The sequence below is a fragment of the Diospyros lotus genome, chromosome 8 (genome assembly GCF_014633365.1).
Source record: "Diospyros lotus cultivar Yz01 chromosome 8, ASM1463336v1, whole genome shotgun sequence".
Lineage (NCBI taxonomy): Eukaryota > Viridiplantae > Streptophyta > Magnoliopsida > Ericales > Ebenaceae > Diospyros > Diospyros lotus.
The window spans coordinates 38751125-38772590 of NC_068345.1; the positions used below are offsets into that span (position 1 = coordinate 38751125).

General features: G+C 36.8%; 3 protein-coding genes across 6 annotated transcripts; 1 reads left to right on the top strand and 2 right to left on the bottom strand.

Moving 5' to 3' along the window:
* Nucleotides 1–838: 838 nt before the first annotated feature.
* On the bottom strand, nt 839–2961 carry LOC127808376 (GDSL esterase/lipase At5g45910). Its single transcript, XM_052346897.1, has 5 exons — nt 2560–2961; nt 2097–2318; nt 1850–1998; nt 1486–1759; nt 839–1254 (listed from the first exon to the last, which is right to left on the bottom strand). The coding sequence occupies exons 1-5, from the start codon at nt 2789–2791 to the stop codon at nt 1031–1033; spliced, it is 1101 nt and encodes a 366-aa protein (XP_052202857.1). The 5' UTR covers nt 2792–2961; the 3' UTR covers nt 839–1030.
* Nucleotides 2962–5306: 2345 nt separating this feature from the next.
* Nucleotides 5307–10267, bottom strand: LOC127808738 (pyruvate decarboxylase 1). The gene is made up of 7 exons (XM_052347321.1): nt 9559–10267; nt 8961–9124; nt 7714–8275; nt 7077–7165; nt 6848–6965; nt 6152–6340; nt 5307–5796 (listed from the first exon to the last, which is right to left on the bottom strand). Exons 1-7 carry the CDS (start codon nt 10033–10035, stop codon nt 5626–5628), a joined length of 1770 nt encoding a protein of 589 aa, XP_052203281.1. The 5' UTR covers nt 10036–10267; the 3' UTR covers nt 5307–5625.
* Nucleotides 10268–12767: 2500 nt separating this feature from the next.
* LOC127808990 (GDSL esterase/lipase At5g45920) lies at nt 12768–20197 on the top strand. Of its 4 annotated transcripts, XR_008025011.1 has the most exons (7): nt 12859–13104; nt 13236–13472; nt 15671–15738; nt 15862–16026; nt 16321–16504; nt 17606–17967; nt 19923–20187. XR_008025011.1 is itself a non-coding variant. In XM_052347762.1 (6 exons), exons 1-5 carry the CDS (start codon nt 13006–13008, stop codon nt 16478–16480), a joined length of 729 nt encoding a protein of 242 aa, XP_052203722.1. In that variant the 5' UTR covers nt 12859–13005; the 3' UTR covers nt 16481–16504; nt 19923–20180. The 4 variants fall into 4 exon arrangements, 2 of the variants coding, with proteins under 2 accessions (XP_052203722.1, XP_052203721.1); XR_008025012.1 differs by having other exon boundaries at nt 12768–13104; nt 16321–17967; nt 19923–20197; XM_052347762.1 differs by lacking the exon at nt 17606–17967 and having other exon boundaries at nt 19923–20180.
* Nucleotides 20198–21466: the final 1269 nt, after the last annotated feature.

Sequence of the window (21466 nt, forward strand, 5' to 3'; positions counted from 1 at the left end):
AAATATATATATAATATAATTTATGAAATTTTTTTTCTCTTCATCGTCATTCTCTTTTCTCTATGATGCATGAACTCTATTTTTTTAGATAATAGCAACTCCAACACGCGCGCGGACACACATACAAATCACTCAAACCTACCATGTTCAAATCCAAAAATTTAATTAATTTTTTATTTTTAATAATCAAATAAATCTTTAACCTTAAACAGTCTTTATTTTTATTTCTCCCATTTGTAGACTCTGACCTTAATCATTTTTCATTCTAGCAAAAATGATAAAAAAAAAAAATCACATTAATTTGTTATTTTTAGATAATATTTGTTAATCAAAATATAAATTAAAAAAGATACCACGTGAAAAATATTCTAAATTTTTGTCATTTCTAATGTGTTTGTTAAATTTATACAGTAATTCTTGAAAAAAAGTCACATAACTTCTTATCTGATATTTTTTAGATATGCTTATCTTTTTTTCTTCATCCAGATAAATATATCTTGAACCTTAAAGATAAAAAAAAAAATGACGTATATGTTTTATAATGCATTCTAAAAAATTTAACAAATAATTTTAAAAAAAATCTTAAAATACTTTCTAACCTTATTTTAATCATTTCATATCTTAGTTCAAAAAACATTATGACTTTATTTTAATACAATTTTATCTTACTCATCTTAACAAACATATGTTAAAAAAATATTTATGGCAGTTCTTCTTCACTTCAATATTATTTCCCTTGTTCCATCATGATCTAACGAGTACTTAAGAAAACATCTTTGCAAAAGCCATGATTCCATTCAACATTAGAAGGGTGGTTCAAAACAAAATGAAATGAAGAGCCAAAATCTAACCCCATCCCATCATTATTTTGTGCAAATTGTACAAGAGCTATATATGAAGCCATTGCAACATTAATTTTGCTGGGTTCTCCGTCAACATTTTTGTCCTATATATATGGTTTCAGCAATTTTTCCAACGGTACTTTCATTATATGCAGTGACTGGCTTCAATGCAAAAACTTAGAATTGTCTCAAATTGCAGAAGGCTCGAGGGGCGGCGAAGTGAAAGCCCCGGCGATCAAACCGGCGGCGATGTGCCGGTAAGCCGCCTCCGTCAAGTGAATCCCATCCCAATTAGCATAAGTTGAAGGATTGGTGCATGCTTTGGAGCCAGCTTCGCCACACCTTGCAGAATTGTTGAAATTGAAAGGTCCACCCCCTCCACAGCATGCCCTCAGTGCGCCATTGTAGAATCCTGCATTTTTAATTGGATAATGTGTATGCAAAGGGTCGAGTGGAGTGAAAAAAAAAACCCATTTGGCCCGATATTCGGTCCGAATATCATTTTCTATTTATCTATAATTCTAATTAAACTTGTTTGAAAGTAGTGTTTGTTCAAAGGTGAGAAACGCAGTAGTGGTGCAAGGTGTGTGTCAAAATCATGCTGATATCTAAGAGATTTTAGATTGGAATGAGATGAAGTTACCATGATGGAAAGGGGTGTGAAAGAATCGCTTGGCAGCCCCATAATAATCAGCATAAATGATCCTTGCATTTGGGTATTTTCCTCTCAATTTCTCCAAAGCAAGTTTGAGCTGTGCATTGTGGTACTTGGAGAAAGAATTGTATCCTTTTAGACACCCGTTTTGATCATAATCTGCTTTGTTCGGGCTCTGGAACACTGTCAAGTACAGCGCCGAGCACCCGATCGGCAGATTTCCCGGCACCGCCAGCTCCGCCGCCCCTTCCTCTATCAACATCTGACAAAGTAATTTTACATAAAAATAAGACGATCCTAATCTAACAGATAGCTAGAGTACAGTCTTCAGTTCATTTCAAGCAGAACTTACAGCAACTGCTGCAATAATTGCTTCTACAACTGAGGGCACAACTGCTTTCAGTTGTTTAATGCTTGCCCCGATGAAGATTTGGTAATTGTAATCATTTCCACCAATCTCTCCCACGAGAAACAGTGATCGCTTGAAGTAGTTGTCACAATCTAGAACCCAAGTAAAATGAGGATACGAATTATCCAATTACGAAATATCTACAAAATTGTCGCTGTCACATCACCCTATGATATTTCTTTGTTATTACCTTGCTTAGTGCTACAAAGGGTGGACTTGAGCTGCTTAAACCAGCCAAGCTGAACAGCCAGGGAATCATTTGTCCACAAGATGAAGCCAATGCCCTGGTCAAAGAAAAATTTTGCATCAAGTGCAGTGGCTCCAGCAACTGCAAAGTTCACTCCATGTTGGAATTTGTGGCCCTTGACAACTGCTAGGTAAGGTGGCACCAATGGCAGACCATATGCCTCAGCTGCACTTTCATGGTCACCACCACTAAAGACAAGATTAGACAACAATTTGCATAGTCTTATAGCTAAAAAGGAGCATCCTCAAGGCAGGAGGTTGCCTCCTTGAGAAGGTCATATCTAACGTATGACCTTGTGATTACAAAATAAGGGGCAACCTTACCATTATTGCTACTAAGGTTCTCTTTTACATAATCTTATAACTAATGTGAAATAATAGGGAAGGAGTGGTGGAAAAAGGGGTACCGATGAAGTCGATAACGAGGCGGCCGTCGGAGCACCGGCCAGTGGGGCGGTGGAAGAAGGTCTTGCCGTAGGGGAGTTTGCCGACGGCCGGAAATGCAGCGGCACCGGACAGGAGGAAGTTTCCCGTGTCGGCTAGAGAGTCCCCAAAGCTATAGATAGAATCATATTTTAGGTGATGCATTGAGACTGTGCTAATGAAACAAAAAGCAAGGAGCCAAAGAAGATATCTCATGGTGAAATGAAACAGGAGAAGCTGCAATTCTGGGTCTTGGGAGATTGATGAGCTGCAAGAAGAGTCGGCAGCGTATGGCGTTGAGCTGGCGAGCCTTATTAATAGGCAACTTTTCTTGTTGATTTTGCATCTTCTTTTCAGCCACGATAATATATATAAATGGGGAGTATGGTCAAAGAAGGAAAACTTGTTTTCATTCTAAATTCTAAGTGGAAAAGATCGAAAGAATTATGTACAAGATTTCTGTTCAAAAGATTTTAACTTGCAGCCGACTTGAACTATATATGTGTGTGTGAGGACAACAAATTGCCAGATACAGGGCTTGGATCTGAATTTGAAAAATGCGTCTGGCGTTGTGCAATAACTTAACCAACTTGAAGACGGGGATAGTCAAATTCCCACATTAATTGAGGCCATTTTTTTCTGCAGACCGAACCCCTGTTTAGTTCTTCAGACTGCTCAAGTTAACTGATCATAGCAAGGGTTTGCTACAAACATTTTACTTATTTTTTTTTAAGTAGCTGTCTGTTAAAGTATGTTTTGATTTTTAGAATAAACCCGTTATTTGACCTAACCCGAATAATTTGGGACAAGACGCAATGTGAATTTTTCATAAGAGTTATAGTTGTAGCGGAGACCTAAGCCCGAATCTCTAAATATATATATATTCTCATTTGTGTAATTTTGATGTGAGGTAAAAAGGGATCAAGGGTGTAATCAAGGTTTTTGGATTTGAGAGAAATCAAAAAATTGTATTGTTTCGTTTTCTTTATACTAAAATTGTTTGTCTCTTTCTATAGACGTAAATCACACATTATGAATGAACCACGTAAATCTTGTATTTTTTTATCTTTTATCTATTTGTTTGCTTCTCATTTCTATACATTGTCACAACACTCACTATCTATGATATAGGGTATGATATGGCTCGCAACTTTGACGGGATTTGTAAAGTTGCATAACATTAGCATGTGTTACCTTGTCAAGACTAGCGGATGAATAACGAAGGCTTATAGAACTCAACCTTGAGACCCCCAACTCACAAACACGCCCATCTACTACTAGGCTACCTTGAACCTTCCATTATTTACGAACATTTCATCAAAAGATTTGGGTCGTACAATTTTCAAGAGATACAAAGAACTCGCCACACTCAAAAATGGAGGAAAAAAAGGTTCAAAATGAATCAAATTTCTGTTTATGTGATCTGTTTCTGTTGACTTAATTCTCGCATAAACCAATTATTTATCACCTTATTGATATATATATATATATATATATATAGCTTCAAGTTTTGGAGGTACCATTTAATATTATATAGTTGTAACAATGGTTAATTTAGGATTGTCCATATATAAGGTGGTTGGGAAGGTGTAATCATATCTCAACAACTCATTAGTTAATTCCACTGACGGGCTACGTACAAGTGTAACATTTCGATCGATTGGTCGATTTGAATTTGAAGTCTTCATTAGGTTAATTAATTAATCTTATTTTGAGTAAAACACTTATTATTGTGTTCATTAAACTGGAAGCTCATCTAGACATGCACATGCATGGAGTGGTTGTAGTTAAAACCAGAGTTGCTTGATGATGATGGCAATTATGGCCCTGTTTATTGCAGCTTAAAAGCTGTAATTTCTAGTTTTTAATTTTAAAAAAGTTGAAATATAGTGTTTGTTTTAACTTATAGAATTCTAACTTATAGTTTCTACTAGTTTTTAGAAGGGGTAGAAGCTAACTTTTTCAAAATTGAGATATCCAGCTTTTATAACTTCTGCTTAAATAATTACATTTTCATGACAATTTTACCCTTATTTTTAGCAAAGAATTACCCTCTTGTCTACGCAATCATGGGTTTTTCTTCTCCACCGTTATCTCTATTTTCAAATCTCTTCCTCTCTCTCGTCATCTTCCTCTCTCTCTATACTTTAATTAATTTTTTTATAACACTTGAAACTTATACATATACATTAATTAATTTTTAAATTATCATTCTATAACTACTAAGGGTATTATGGACAATTATACAAAAATAAGTTATTTTACAGCTTATGATTTTAAACACCACAACTACTTAATTACAACTTCTAAGAAGGTGCAATAAATAAGTTCACAACTTATTCTAAGTTTTAGAAGCTATAATCTAAAAAGCTATAAGCTATAATTTCTTTAATTAAGCTGCAACAAACGGGGCTATGTCCAGTGAATTGGATGATTATAACCTCTTAACAAATCTTAATTTTCTATTGTCAAATACCCTTTCATATTTCCAGGCCTGCCAAGTGAATAAACACTTCACAAATCACAATGTCCACTCGATACATAAAAAGTAACTGATGACTTCACTCAAAGATTAATTTTCAAGTTCCCACAATCAATGCGTAATTAAATCATCAATTAACCAACTAATGAACTTTTAGTCTATCTTTGTTCGTCACCAGAACTTTTAGGAATTAAATTATCTCCTTTCTAAACAATTAAACAACAGGAACATATTAAGTGCATAAAAGTATATCTCAAAAGAGGCATCACAATTGGCTATAATGAAGAATTCTTCTAACTGCACCATCAACTGCAAATTACATTCAGCTCAAAGACAAACAAGTGCGACTAATATGGAACATAATAGTCCTAAACAGAGACAATGGTTCTTTATTACAGTATCTGATCATTATCTTCTCCTGAATATTGCAAAGTACAGCCAGTAATCAAGCAGCTATCTGCTTTCTTTTATTTCTCGGAACTGTTATGGGTACAAAGCTGATTACTTGAATGTCAAGGCACAAGTCTCGATCGATCCTGGGAAAACCTGGTGTGGGAGAACTCCGGTTTTATTGAGGATTTGGAGGGCGGCTGTTGGCAGAAGCGACTCGGGATCCCCATTCCAGCAGCTCTTTGCTCGTATCGTCCTTGTGAACGAAAACTTCAATGAAACATAACGAGTCTTTGTGAGCTCCTGTTGCTGTCGCAATTGCTTCAACCAGCTGTTCCTCTGTGCATACCTGTTAGTCAAACAATTCCACAGAATGAGAAATTGCATTAGATATCTTTATTTGTTAGAGGTTAGAGGTCAAAGCAAGTCCGACGAATGGATCCCAGTTTTCAACAACCAAGCTCATTTCATCTTTGGGGCAAACCCATCTATTCAAATTGCCTACTTGGGATCAGGGTGAAATTTTAAGACTTCTTCAGAAAATGAGACGTGTACTCACTGGCACTCCTAAGATGGATGAGATAAGTGTTGGTCTAAGCTTAGTGTGCCAAAAAGGATTAAAGAAAGCTAATTACTCTGATGGCATCAAGGTTATTTTATTATGATCAAAAGTGCAATCTGTTTGCTTCAATATTTGCGCTAACCTTGGCAGTCCAGCATTTGCCTTCACCGTTGTGAATAGCATCAACGAGACCAGTGTAGTCCCAGTTCTTGATCACGTTGTATGGTCCGTCATGAATCTCAACTTCAATTGTATAGCCTCCATTGTTGATGAGGAATATGATGCTCTTTTGCCCGCAGCGAATCATTGTAGAAATATCCTGAGCTGTCACCTGAACAAAATAAAAGTTATTGGCCAGCAATTCTTTGTTTCCTGGATCTTTTAACCAACAATGTATCCCTGGAATAAGCCAAACCCTTAACCTAGCTTCAGGGTCAAGGTCACCAACCAACAACCAGGCTCAGGGCAATATATTCAATATTCTTACAACTTCACAACACGCAGTGAGTTGCAGGTATATGACAATCTAACTCTTGTTCCCAGAATGGGCTCATCTGCCCATTATTACCATTATGTATCCACAATGGCCAATAGCCTCACAGGAATGTATTTTTTCTATTTAGTTTATTATGTAAAACACAAATGTTACTTGACAAGAAAGGACTTATTAACATTTAACAGTATCATAAAATAATATCAGCATTAACTTGTAAGAATATTCTATGTTACAACGGCCATGGCTGTTTTATTATTATTATTTTTTTAATGTAATGAAATTCCAATATTTTCTTTACATTCATTGTTTAGAAAGTTGTTATTCTGACCGCCAATGGCTGACCTGGAAACTTCCATCACCAATGCAAGCAATCACACGCTTGTCCTTGGCAGCCTGAGCATAACCAAGTGTAGCACCAACAGACCACCCAATAGATCCATACTGCATCTGGAATTCATACCTGAACGGAAACATTACAAGTTTTCAGAGAAAATTACTGTATAAGATTCTGAATTTTCCTCAGTTTCTGCCAAAGCATCAACAGTCATGTTCATTGAGGAGCTTTGCTTACCCGCAATTTTCTGGAAGCTTGAGCTTCTGACAATTAAACCATGAGTCCCCTGTCTCTGCAATCACTGCAGTGTCTCCACCTAGCAAGTCCTGTTAACAAATATTGTCTTAATAACACGATGAATCCTATACTTTAAATGTGGATAGTTACACTACAAGGAAAAAATATGTGCTGGGTTCATTTACCACAAAAACAGGCTCTAATCATCTCATCTAAGACCTAAGAAGTCCTCAGCAACAAGACTAACCGAGGATATCATCCATCACATCCTTTACAAGGATGCACAGGAGAACAAAAGTTTATCAGGCCAGGAAAATAAAGCCAAGCAACCTATCCTATGTCTTGTACATGTTTTGCTAGTCCTACCCAATCAAAGTTCAAGAAGGAGACCTTAGGATTTAACATAAACAATCATCAGTGTAAAGCAATGAAGATTAACACCACCCCACCCCCCAACAAATAAATAAATAAAAACACATATCACGGTTTCAAGAACTAAAGGTACTGGTTCTTTTTATCTTTTTATTTTTTTGTTTTCTTTTTAGTTTTTACCAGTGCAAAAGGAGCATGATCCATCTGCTGAGTTTACTGGCTATAAAAAGAAAGAAGAAACTGTCTCATACTTTTTGTTGTTTACCTGAATGTGCTTGAAGAGTATGTTGACTCTTAGAGGTTCATTATTATCACGTTTCAGAGCAATGCCCGGAGGGACATATATACGGCGGTAATTCTCAAAAGCTGTACTGTTCTTCTTTAGCTTCTTGGCCAGCGCCGTTAAGAAGTCTGCCATAAAAACCCAACCCAGGGACGGACCATTACCAATAGTCACACGGTTAGGCTGTACGTTCACTGCTTTCTCTTTCTTGATCAGCAAAGAATATCCAACTGAACTGTAATCATTAAAGATTGGACCGACAAAAACATAAGCATCAGCAGATTCCACGATCTCCCCACAGCAGCTGGTGCTAACAGCACCCCAATATGTCCCGATGAAGTGTGGGTGGTGCTCCTGAACCAGTCCTTTTCCTGAAGGCATTACTGCAATTGGGTATCCACATGCATCAGCAAGCTCCATAAACGCCTCCTGTGCCTTTGCTACCCTTAGCTTGGGACCTCCCACAAGGACAGGCTTGACAGCCTTGTTCAAAAACTCAGCTGTTGCTTCCACTGCAGCTTCTAATCCACATTGATTGCTCACACTGCAAAAGTTGAAGTATGGTTACATTGAAGGAGACAAGAAATATGCATGAAAGATAATGTCAAGCGCAAAGAAGATGAAAGCATGAGGATATATAGCTACTGATATAACCTTTGGCTAATATAGCACTAGGTTAGCTTTCTACCAGAATTTTCACATTTAACAAGAAGCTAAACCACTGCACCAAGCAATTGCCTGTTGCCAAAAACATACAACGATAAAATAAGTTGTCCATGTCAAATTGTTGGCCATCAACTCATCTTTCTCACAGCTGGAAAGACTTTTTCTTATATCTAAATTTGACCCAAATTAGTCTCAAACAATCTCTCAACTCACATCCACCTAACGCCGCATACCCGCACCCAAAAATGATAGTTGAAGTTATCCGTTGAGCTCATAGGACTAAGTAACATGCCCAACACATCCCCAATAGATTAATGAGGCGGGATTGAGTCCTGACATGTTTAGTTAAAGGTTCAAGACACGAGAAATTCCAGGCCACATACTAAACAAACAGCATTTTGCCGAAGAGCGCCCCAAGGTAACTAAAAGTATTATGATTCACAAAGAAAGCCAATGTGACATATCATTCAAGTATGCTAGAATGTAAACCCATATAAGCATGGTGGTAATGCAGTAATTCAGTTCCATTTTTATTGTGAAACTAAAACTAGGAATTAGCTTACAATGGTGCAAGGCAGAATGGGACTGGCTCCCTGGCAAATGTTGGATGAGGAATTCCAGGCAGATTACAACTTATGCTGATATATACCGGCTTGCTTTCCTTCAATGCAGTCGAAAGGGCAGTGTCGATCAGTTCATGCGCATCATCCAAGTTATTCACCACTGCCTGCAAATTTGCATCAAAACCCACCTCAATTAAGTCTATTAATCAATCATGAATTTAAGTAATAGTGAAACATCCCTCTGTTTTTCACATTATAAGTACATTATAATAATGTCAAAATAACAAAGATGATATTTTTTATATTTCACATCATAAGCTTTTATTTATTTCTTTTTTTTTTTTTTACATTTTCATTTCCTCTCTGAAATTTAATCTCTTTATATTGTGCTCTCTACTTGTTTAACAAAACCAATAAAAAAGAATTTAAATGAACTAATCAAGAAACATATATTGCTCATCAGGTTACCCTCATCAAAATCAAATAAATTTAAGAGAACATTTTTGGTAAAATTGGTACTGAGATTTACTTTGAAGGGATTAGTGATTATTTTCACAAATTTTAGACAGGAAAAAAGAAGAACTAAATGTTGACTCACCTGAGTACACGTGACTGCCTGAAAACACCGGAGCTCCTGACTGAAATCGGGCAAACCGATGGTGTGGTGGAGGATCCGATTGGTCCCGTAGTCGTTCGAATTGGGGCCGCCGACGATGCATATCAGCGGCAAGTTCTCGCTGTAGGCGCCGGCGATCGCGTTGAGAACGCTCAGCCCGCCGACCGTGAAGGTCACCACGCAGGCGCCAACCCCCTTGGCACGGGCGTACCCGTCGGCGGCGTAGCCGGCGTTGAGCTCGTTGCAGCAGCCAACGAGGTTGAGTTCCGGCTCGGCGATCAGGTGGTCCAGTAGCGTCAGGTTGAAGTCGCCGGGGACGGAGAACACGTCCCGCACGCCGATCTGGACTAGCCGCCGAGCCAGGTGCCGGCCCAGGGTCCCGCTCGACGAGCCACCCTGCACCGGCGCCGGAGAGGTGGTGGGGTGCGCCGCAGCCCCGATGTTGTTGCCAGTTTCCATGTCCGGTTTGAAAATGTTGGTTTTGCTGAAAATTGAAAAGAGCAAGAATAGCAGCTGCGAATCTCGAGAGTAAACAAGGATCAATCCAGTGACGGGGGCCGCTTTAGCGATGGTTTCTATTTATAGGTTATGAGGATGGGGAAGACAGAGTTTATATACATATACATATCCACACAGAGAGAGAGAGAGAGAGAGATGGTTTTGAAGACCATGGGCGGCGGTGGCCTAGTGGGCGGGCAAATTCTCAAAACCAGTCTCCGTTTCTAGAAACGGAGACTGGTTTTGAGAATTTACTACAGTTCTTGGATTTCCCATTGTTTTTGATCTTCCAAAAGTATTTGTCTTTTCAAACAAAATTACTAGAAATTTTGGGGGGGAACCATAATTTTTATTAAAATTAAAATAAAACAATTAAAACATTGATATTTAATGATTCATCAAAATGGCTCTTACTTACCCACATTAATAATAATAAATTCCCATTAAAATCTTAATTACTCCAATTCTTCTCAGCCTAACAAAACAAATCACAGCAGTTTTAATCTTATAATGACTAGAAATTAAAGCAACAAATGCACTTTAAATTAAAATTAAATAAAATACATAAAATATACGCACGTCATTACTTTTTTCTTTCGTGATATACATATTTACGTAATCTTAAAAAGAGATAATCGAGATAATTTATATATGATCTCTTTCTTATTAATTATCTGTCTTATAATAAAATTATATTATTAATAAATTAATAGAAAAATAACAAACATTCCCCTCAAATTGAAAAAAAATTAGACTTCATAATATAACTAAAAACACATTAAAAATTCAAATTTTGTTTAATAACTTACCCTAACTAAAAAATAACAGTTTTATTAACTTTGAGACACCACCACGGCCAACAAATTGTACATAAATCAAGTGAACGTGACATAAAAGTTAATTGTACACACTTCAATTAAAAACATAAAGAGATGTACTGTTTTTTAATCTACAAATAATATAAGAAAGAAGAAATATTCCTTAATCTGTGGGGTATTAGTATAAATAAATAAATTACATTATGTTATGTTATCCCAAAGAAGGATTCTTCGGGCGATAAAACGAAGGCGAAAAGTGGGCTTCATTTGGGAAGAAAGAAACCGCAGGCTGATTACTGCCTTCGGCCTGTGGTAGCATCGGCCGGTCTGTTCTGTTCACGTGCCCACCGCCACCCACAATCTATTATTAAATATTCATTTCCTTCTTCATTGCTTACTCGTCAACTAGAAGAATGAGTTTGGCTTTGATTTGGTTTATCTTTGTTTATTAATTAAGATTTTTGAACCCAAACAAGTTTAAGCTTTAACTCATTTAAGTATCTAATTATTATTATTCCACTATTTTGGGCCATGCCCAATTTGGCTGGGCCTTCTTGCCATAAGCCAACAACGAGGCCCAATACATACAACTGGTTCTTGATGGGTCTGTATGGGCCTTGATGAAAGCCCATAGAGGATTAACATCGAATTAAAGGCAGAAAAACCTACCATACCAAGAGGAGAGGGGGGGTGTTTGCTTTATCGTGAGTCGGGGGGACTTTATGAGTTGTGTCAATCTAATCAAATTCTTTTGTATTTTAACCAAGTGGGACACTGTGTTTTTGCTTTCATAAAACCTAACATATTTGTCTTCTAATGTGAAAATGAAGCTTCCACAAAGCCCATTTCAATTAGACCCAATTAATGATGGCTTTGCATTAGAGTGTTGCAAAACACATCAATTGATTTGAGACATAAACGCTTGGATTTGTGCATGCTACACCAGTAGTGGAGTGAATGGGCGGGGAGGGGGGCCCATGCAATTGACTTAATTTGCTTAATGGGGGGAATGGGCCACCAAAGATATGGCCTAACACTTTAAAGCTTATAGCTAGGTTTATATTTAATCACCTTTACATCTTTATCATTTTTCATCATAAAAAATTTAACACACAATGATGAATGACCGCCGGGGGGGTAAAATTTTTGTAACTGTAAGGTATTTCAGTTAATTTTTGTAATATAATATATTGAACATTTATTTAATTATTAAGAGCATCTCTAATCATGATTACGAGCTGTAACTGTTGTAGCCAACAAAGAGAGTGTGTTCTCATAATTTGATTAATAATAGGGGCAAAATGGTCCATACCTGTAGCTGACTTTTAGTATGTTTAATTACCATCATAATTAATACTAATTAAGAACCTTAATCATCTTGCTTGCTCGCATGCAGCTTTGGCCAGAGAAGTACTTCCCTTCTTTTCCTTTTTCTTAATATAAAAATATTGTTTTCCCAACCAAATTAATTAGCAATAGTATTTAGCATATGATGACAGTACTTCAATAAAATTACAATTTTTCCAAATTTACAAAAATATCATCAAGAGGGTCACTAAACTTTAATTAATTTGTAATAAGTTGGTTAATAAAAAATACTTAAATAGCACTGATACAATATTTTACATATCATAAATAATATAATAATATTATTATACAATGTAAAAAAATTTTTATATAATATAAAAATATATTATATAACATATCTTTCAGGTATTTTATAAAATACTGATGAATTATCTAAGGTCATCAATGTGATTCTGCCATTGTAATTACGGCACGCCGCGAAGGGTAAAATCGACCGAAAAAAATCGAACCATTTCGTAATGGAGCAATTGCTGCGGCAGCCGAGGTTATAAACCAACCAGACGCATTGGTGGCATTTACATTTACGCTTCCCATTCCATTCCACTCCCACTCCACTATTTATGTTTATGGTAACAGCCAAGTCCAAATCCTTCTGAAACTGAACCTTGAAGTTGACGAGGCTTTAATTTCCTTCACACGCCACGTGAGTTTCAGGGAGAAGAAGAGATCAGAGAGAGAGAGAGAGGGAAGACCAGTTTCAGGGAGAAGCCATTGCTTTGATCAGAGGACGGAAATCAAGGTCGAAATGAGGCCAAAGATCTATCTTTTTGGCGACTCCATCACTGAGGAGTCCTTCTGCGATGGCGGTTGGGGCGCCTCTCTTGCCCATCACTTCTCCCGCGCGGTACACACACACACACACACACACATATATATATATATATGAGCATATCGAATTTGATCTATTTTGCATTGTTGGAACTTTGGGATGATTTTGATGAATATTGTGGGTTTTGGGATTGGATGGACGAGAAGGCGGATGTGGTGCTGAGAGGTTATAGCGGGTACAATACAAGGTGGGCATTGAAGGTGGTGGAGAGGGTGTTTCCGCCGGAGTTGGACCAGGGGAGGGGGCGCGGTGGCTGCCCGGCGGCGGTGACGGTCTTCTTCGGCGCAAACGATGCTTGCCTTCCCGATAGATACGGCGCCTTCCAACACGTTCCCCTTGATGAGTACAAGCGCAACCTGCACTCCATTGTCCTCTTCCTCAAGGTACCACTTGACAGAATATTCGGTATATCATTGTGCTTGTGTGATATTAAAGTTTACTCATATCATAAGCCGTCGTTTATTTAAATACACAACAGTCGTTGAAGATAAACTTTATTTTACCTTAACACCACCTAGTGTTGTATATACTCACGAGCTGAATACATGGCAATATATAATTTGAACAACATGGTATTATAGTTACACTGAATATTAGAAGCAATTGTAGAATATGTGTTGAATAGTGTGGAGAGTTCCCATAGTCACGAGGGTTAAAAAGTTGCTCTGCTGAGCTGCCAGATTCCTCGAATATGTGTTGGATATACAAGAAATAGTTTCCAGATTAGTTTTCTTTATTCTTTTTGTAATTTCTTAAAAACTATGTATGGCATGCATCACATAGCAGGTACATGTTTTATTACATTAATTAGTTACAAGTCAGTAAAATAATTCTTAACTTTTCACCTTTAAATGGATTTAGATTGTCTCTGGCAAGTTAAACAATTGGATAGTGAATATATATTAATTAGTGAATTGTGGAGCAAAGAAAGAAATTGTGAAGGATATGTGATCAAGGGAGAGCAATCTGTTTTGAGGATTGTTTTAGTTACTGTGAATGTATTGCTTTGCACTTCTTTTGTCTGTCTCTTTGTTCTACACTTTGCAAAGAGGTTAGACTGTCTTGCTTCCTTTATTCGTCTTCTAGGTCCTTGTCAAAAGGTTATATAATTAATATTTGTGCATGCATGCTTGATTTTGACTGTCAATTTGTTTCTTCTCCCTTGGACCACCTCATAATTGTGTGCATCTATGTGCATGGGCACATTCAATTATTGCAATCGATGGTTTAAATTTGTTGAACTGTTCATACGTCACATTTAACATTTTCCTCAAGACATTGATGTCCATGTGATGGAATTTGTTTTGGCCTCATTTGTATGGACAGATGGGCGTGTTTATGATTTTAAACTTAATTGACATGATGTATTGGTCGCGTTTTGGTTAATCTTGCCTTCGAATGATTTAGCGTGGAGATGAAAGAATCAAACTCTTGTCTTGTGTTTAGAGGGGCGAACCTTCTTGTTGTAACAGTCTCCTACTTGGGACAATTTGTGAGGGACAATCGGGTCCGCATGTATCTTTCAATTGGCTTAACTGTACAGTCATGACTCAATTGGGTCTCCCATAGGCTTCACACAGAGCTAGGAGTCGCTTAGGTCATGCCCTAACAGAGAGCCATACCTGTTAATATTTCAATGTACCATGAAGTAGATCACTTCATGGTTTGCCGGCCCTTTTCCTCACACTTGGACAGGAAGATACTTTTTCTTGCTGCAACTTTCTTTATCTTATTTGTTGCTAATTTTTGGGGAAAAATATGGAAAACCATTTGATCATTGTATATTTTGTTTGATCTCGAGATGAGGGCACTGTTGTATGCCATTCTCCTTTTACCATTGACTTCAGGCATTTTTTATACAAATTCCAATGAAGTAAGCGTGTCGATAAATAAATATGGCTCTCATCCAGATATAACAGCGATAGATCAGTGTATGTGGATTGCTTGCTTTCACTTGCAGATCTTCATAAATACACACTCATATATACAAATGTATGATGTGGAAATGGTCAACAAACTTGTATAAAGCATATAAGCAAAGACAATGCTGCTGCTGCTGCTGCTGCTAGCTATATTATATATGTGGTCCCTTGTAAATTCATTGAAAAAAGCATCTGTTGCAATCGAAGTGCATATGCCTTGTATATCCATTTTATTGCTGCTCTTTGCTAACTTTATCATCATTATTACTATTATTTACATATTGCTACTAAAATTATGTGATGGATGAATGGGCTATTAGCCAACGTCGTTGTCATTAGCCTTTTCCAAGTAAGTGGCACCACATCACACATTTTCTGACCTTTTGCTTTACCTAAGATCACAATTGCAGGTTGCAAGTATCTATTCGTCTCTGCTCTAAGTAAAGTTTATATATATATACATATACAATTAGAATTTAAAGAACATTCCTGATTAAGAATATAGCATAGTGATGAATCAACGTTAATTGATCTGCTGCAGTTAGGCAGGTGATGAGGTAACAGTTGTTTCTTGCTGTATGCATTTTTGATTTGCTGGCATTCCTATTTATGTTGTTTCTTGCCCTTTACTTATGGAATTGATATGTTTTTGGTTCCAGAAACAATGGCCTGAGACTAAAGTTATCCTCATGACTCCTCCCCCAATTGATGAAGCTGCGCGCCTTCTGTAAGTTCCTTTGCAACTACTACTTAATAATAATATGTTCACCTAGTTTGAAATTTCTATTACTAAGAATGGGCATGAAACTAAAAAGAAATATCTAAATATGTCATCTGCTGAACAAAACAGGTATCCTTTTGTTGAGAACCCCGGTGGTCTGCCAGAGAGAACTAATCAGGCGGCAGGTGCCTATGCTAAGACCTGCTTTGCTGTCGCTGAAGAATGTGGAATTCCAGTAGTTGATCTTTGGACCAAAATGCAGCAGTTTCCTGACTGGCAAAAAGAGTATTTAAGGTATTCCCCTATCTTTCCTTGCTGCGAGCTTACATGTATTTATTTTCGTTTTTTCTTCTCCATGCTCTGGGATTGATATGCAACACTATAAGCAAACCACCTTTGCTTATTACCTTTGCAAGTGTAATTTTCATATTGAAAAATGAACCACCCTCTGACATAGTAGCATTTTTAGCCATTTTGCTACTTGAACTCGTTTTTAAGTTCGATTTATAGTTACCTGTTATGTGGTGGATCAGTCTCATTAAGACATTTCCTAGCTATATGTCAATTGGTTGTTCTGTTTGAATGCAGAGATGGTTTGCACCTCACTCAGGGTGGAAACAGAATTGTATTCGAGGAAGTGATCAAGAAAATGGGGGAAGTTGGCTTGAGTCTGGAAACTCTACCAGTAGATCTCCCGCCCCTAGCAGAAATCGACCCTAATGACCCCCTTAAGGCTTTTCAAAAGTGAAATCAGAAATCAGATACGAATCACGTATACTTTTGCTTCTGTTATTATTCGACTTGAGATTATGTTTTGAACTGCCAACTTCACCACGTTACATCATGTTAGAAATTCAGATAGATTTTCTAGCTAGATGCAGCTCTTAGAAATTAGGGGTGTTGTTAAATTGTTGTTATATTATCAATATCTCTTTCTTGGTTCGCCTATTATGTGAAAATGGATTTTGCTCTTGATGGAAGCTTGTTGAGCTGAATATGAACAGTCTAAATCTCAAAGTGCTTGCTACGATCTAGTTCAAGTTCTATCAACTCTTTTTTTGTGCTAAAAGTTATATCAACTCTTGGACAGAAAGATATGCATTTTCCTAGCTGCAGGGTTCTAAATGAATTGCCATAGCCCTTCCCTTTTCTTTTCGTTTTTCTTTTTTGGCGTTGAAATGAATATTGAGCACGTGTAATAGTTTACAAATTGCATGCACCAAGTAAACTTGCCAAAATTTGTACATGGACTCGGCCCAGGAAGGTTTGAGGAAAAAATTACCCAACACACATGACTTATTAATGACCGTTCAGGGGAAGAAATATGGCCACCAAAGTGGCAAAATATTAAAAAGTTGTACAAGTGTTATATTATTTTTGTGTAAAATACTACTGTAGCCATGAAGTTGTGCAAGGAGTGAATAAGTGGGGGATTTGGATGTTCACAATTGGCTTGAGGGACAAGCTTGAGTTTCCTTCAACTACAAACACACAATCTACAGATTCAGTCCTCCTCCTACTAAAAGCTTTCCATAATTTGAAGCTAACATCAATGCTAAGACAGTTGAGAAGAGAGAATATAGGAAAATCCAGATTATAAATTAATGACAACTTCCTATGGGATTGGAAGAGAACACACACATTTCATAAGCTTGGATGGTTCCAGATGAACTACCTGCTCTTAGGTTATTGTCTATTATATGTCTCGTGGGCATGTTTGGTGATGTTGAGGAATGGGGTCTTCAGGTGCAACTCTGTCATTGAAATCCTCAATTCTCCTTCTATTTTTGTACTTCATAAATCAAAGCCTAATTAGTGAAAAATAAGTCTGCTTTGATTCTTTTTTACTTGTCATTATAACTGGTTGCAGCAGTATGTATAGCCATCACAGAAGATTGAAGCAGCAGCAGTATGTACGTGCTTGAAGCCTTAACATTGAGTGAAGTAGCATGGCAAGAAGAATACTAAACTTTACAGTGCAAACGAGTGTCCATGTCCACTCCACAGTTTTCTTTGACAAGCTTCAAATTCTTTTCATTTTTTTTTTTCTCAAAAGGAAAAAAGGCTGCTTTTCATTCTTAAGCAGGCAATCTATTCTTTGTTTTTCATGTCAATTTGCATATCTGACTGACCATGTTTTGTTTGCTTTCATGCACAAAGTATGAGCGGATCTTTCCAAAAGAAGAGAATATCATGGAGGATTAATGATTGTTAAGATGATTAGTAGATAGAGAGGTAAAACGAATAATTTTCTTCGCTAAACATTGTGCCATTAAAACTATGAGGAGTCAATTACGTTGTATATTAAGATGTTATTCTCTTGATTTTGGAAGTAGTAGTTTAATGCTCCAATATCTGCCCAAGAATATGACAAATGACAGATTAGTTGAACTAATATTACTTTCATCTTGTGAATTGTTCTTCCTTGGACTTCTTTTGTGGTAAACCATTGATTTTAATTAACGGAGATGTCATTCTTATCCAGGAGGCTCAATTCAATCAAATTAATAAGAGAATTATCTATAATAGATTTGTAAAATCAAGAAACTACGATAATACAACTTGTAGTTGTATATTTCCTTCTTGGTTGTATATGTATCGAACTGTTCGAGGTACTGCCACAATTCAAACTGAACAAGACTAGAAGAAGCATTCTGCTTGTTGCTTATAACCTCTGTAACTGTAGTTTACATATCAGAAACTGATCCTTTTGACAGAATACGATGTGTGGCCATTATCCATCTTGAACTCATTTTTGAGTTCTATTTTTAGTGTATTATACGCCATCTAGTAGATTGATCCATTATGAGATTTTGAAGCTAGATTAAGCAACAAATCTTAGTTTCCTTCAACTGCTAATGCATTTCAAGATTCATGCAAGAGCAGTTTCTTTTATTATTGATTACCGACCTTTAACACCCCCCCCCCCCCCCCCCCTCCTTAAAGATTCAGTCTTTTTCTTACTAAGACCTTTCCATATATAATATGAATCTAACATCAATTTATACTAAGACAGCTGAGAAGAGAGAACATAGGAAAACTACCATTAATTATATATCAACTTCCTTTAGAAATTGGAAGAGAATATGCTTCATAAGCTTAAGTACGTACTTATTGTCTTATATATATATATATATATAAAGAGAGAGAGAGAGAGAGAGAGAGAGAGAGAGAGATGCCCTTTTGGATGGAGTACTTGTGTATCGAAAGTGATGGAGGTTTTGGCAACACTGAGGATCAAATCTAGGACAATGTTGGGGGTGTTTCATGATGTTGAGGATCCGGGCCTCCAGGTGTGACTCTGTCATCCACCATTATCCTCCTGTTTTTGTACTTCATCTTATGAAAATCAAAGCCTAATTCACGTAGAATAAGTCTGCCGTCTATTCTTTTGCGCGTGCTATCAATGCCGTGATAACTAGCTGCAGCTCGCGAGCTTGCAACATGTGCAGATAAGATGAAAAGCAGCAATGTTGAAACTCTGAAGATGGTTGAACAAGCCATCTAAAATTCACAAAAGATCAGTTTAGGAGGAATTAGCAGGCGTATATGCTTGAACAGCAGGATGATGATGAGTGAAGAAGCATAGCATGAAGAACACTCAAATATATAGTGCAAATACAAGGGAAGTGTCCATGAAAGCATAATTCTTTAATCATAGTGAATAGGCAATGCAAACACCTAGTAATGCTCTTGGCGGCTACAAAGCTAGCTGACAAGGTTGAGTCAGTTGCCCTATCGAAAGATACTGGAGACAGATTATACGTGGGATCTGATTAATTCAAAATCACACGCTCTGATTGTCCTTAGTCCCCACTCAAGCACCTTAATCCTCTTTGTTAAGCAATGACATCAGGTTCGTTAAGTTGCTGATCTAGTCATCTGTTATCCTGATTACTAATTTTTGAATGGTCCTAATTAAATTAAAGATTAGCTAGAGAATAAACAAAAGCATGCATGCTATATATAATCCAAGTTGGGTTGTCATTTTCTCATACAATAATGCCTTACAACCGATCGAGTCGCCACAGTTAAGCTATCATTCCCAGATTTGAACGGTCTACAGTTTTCTTCCACAAACCCTCAAATTCTTTTATTTTCTTTTTTCAAAGAATGCTGGCAATCTATTCTTTGTCTTTCATGTCAATTTGCATATCCGACTAACGATGTTTTGTTTGCTTTCTCTGCAGAATATCAATGCATCTTTCCAAAAGAAGAAGACAGGAGGAATGATTATTAATTAAGATGATTAGTGGACAGGGAGGTCAAATGATAATTTTCTTCATTAAACAACGGTCTAGCTGCTAGAAACAATGAGGAGTCAACATTGTATAAAAATTGTATTTTCTTGATTTGGGAAGTAATTAATAGTTTAATCCTCAAGTATCTGTCAATGAAATACGACAAATGACAGAGATTAATTAAACTAATACCACTTTTTCTTGTGAACTGTTCTTCCTTTTGATTTCTTTTGTACAGATCATTGATTTTTAATTAATTAATGGAGAGCCCATTGTCTGTTATTCTTTATGCAGGAGGTTCAATCAAATAAGAGAGCTATCTGAAATAGATTTTAAAAATCAAATACCTTTGTATGTCATATATATATATATATATCATGGATTTGTATATTTTCTTCCTCTGATTAACTGTTGAATTTGGCCCAGAAGAGCAATTGCAACCCATGGAACTTCTTAAGAAATTATTTTGAGTTAAAAAAATTTGTTTTTCTACCCTTTAGGAATTATTTTTAATTTTTTTACAGAAGATAAAAAAAAGGTCAAGCTGGCATGATAAAAAAAGGTTACCCTTTAGGATTTTTTATTTTTTTTTACAGAAAATGCATGTTGATTCAACACAGCTTGTTTGATATATTTAATTAAATTGCTCGATGTATTATGAAAATCCAAACAGAATAAAAAATTATTAATTAACTAATATCGATCAAAATGCACGCATTTTAGTTGTAAGTGGATGTAACAATTACTTTAACACAACTATTATTGGTAAAACATTAAAATATGGGTTTAAATTAAATTTGAATAAACTCAAAACAGTAGGAACTAATTGTTTAGAATTTTCCCATTGCAAAGCGACCATACAATTGATGAGATAAATAGAGTCTCCAAGAGAGTTGATCGATAAGTTGCAGGAAAGGAAAACTAGGCAGTGAACATTCATACAGCTTGGAGCAAACAAAACATTAATGGGTGGGACAATTTAGTGCCTCGTGCACTAATTAGCAGTCTTTTATAACAAGAACAACAGCAAATGCTGTTGTAGTTCGGATTCATCCCAGTTCACAATCCGAAATTCAGAAGAAGAGAAGACCTTAAAAAACAAGAACAGGTGACATGGGAACATCAAAAAGGAAGGTTTGTATCAGAAGAGTGAAAGAGAGCGCGGGGAAAGCAGAGAAAACATGGCTATATTAACTGAAACTATTAGTTTCTAGGCAAGACATTCTTAACGGTTCCCAAGTGACGAGTAATATTAATGTCTGAAATGGTGGCGCGGATCAGGTCCTCCCGGACTCGTCCGGTCGGGCTTAAGCTTATCGGATGAACTCGGGAGATTTTCCTGCATTCTTCTGAACTGCATTTGCAGTGCCATTCTGGCGATCTCAATAGGCTTGGGAGGAGCACGAGCTGCAGTTCCTGCAGCTGGAAGCAAGATCAAGACCAAGAGAAAGACGATGTATGGTGGTGACAGTTTCAAGCTAGTCATGGTTGTT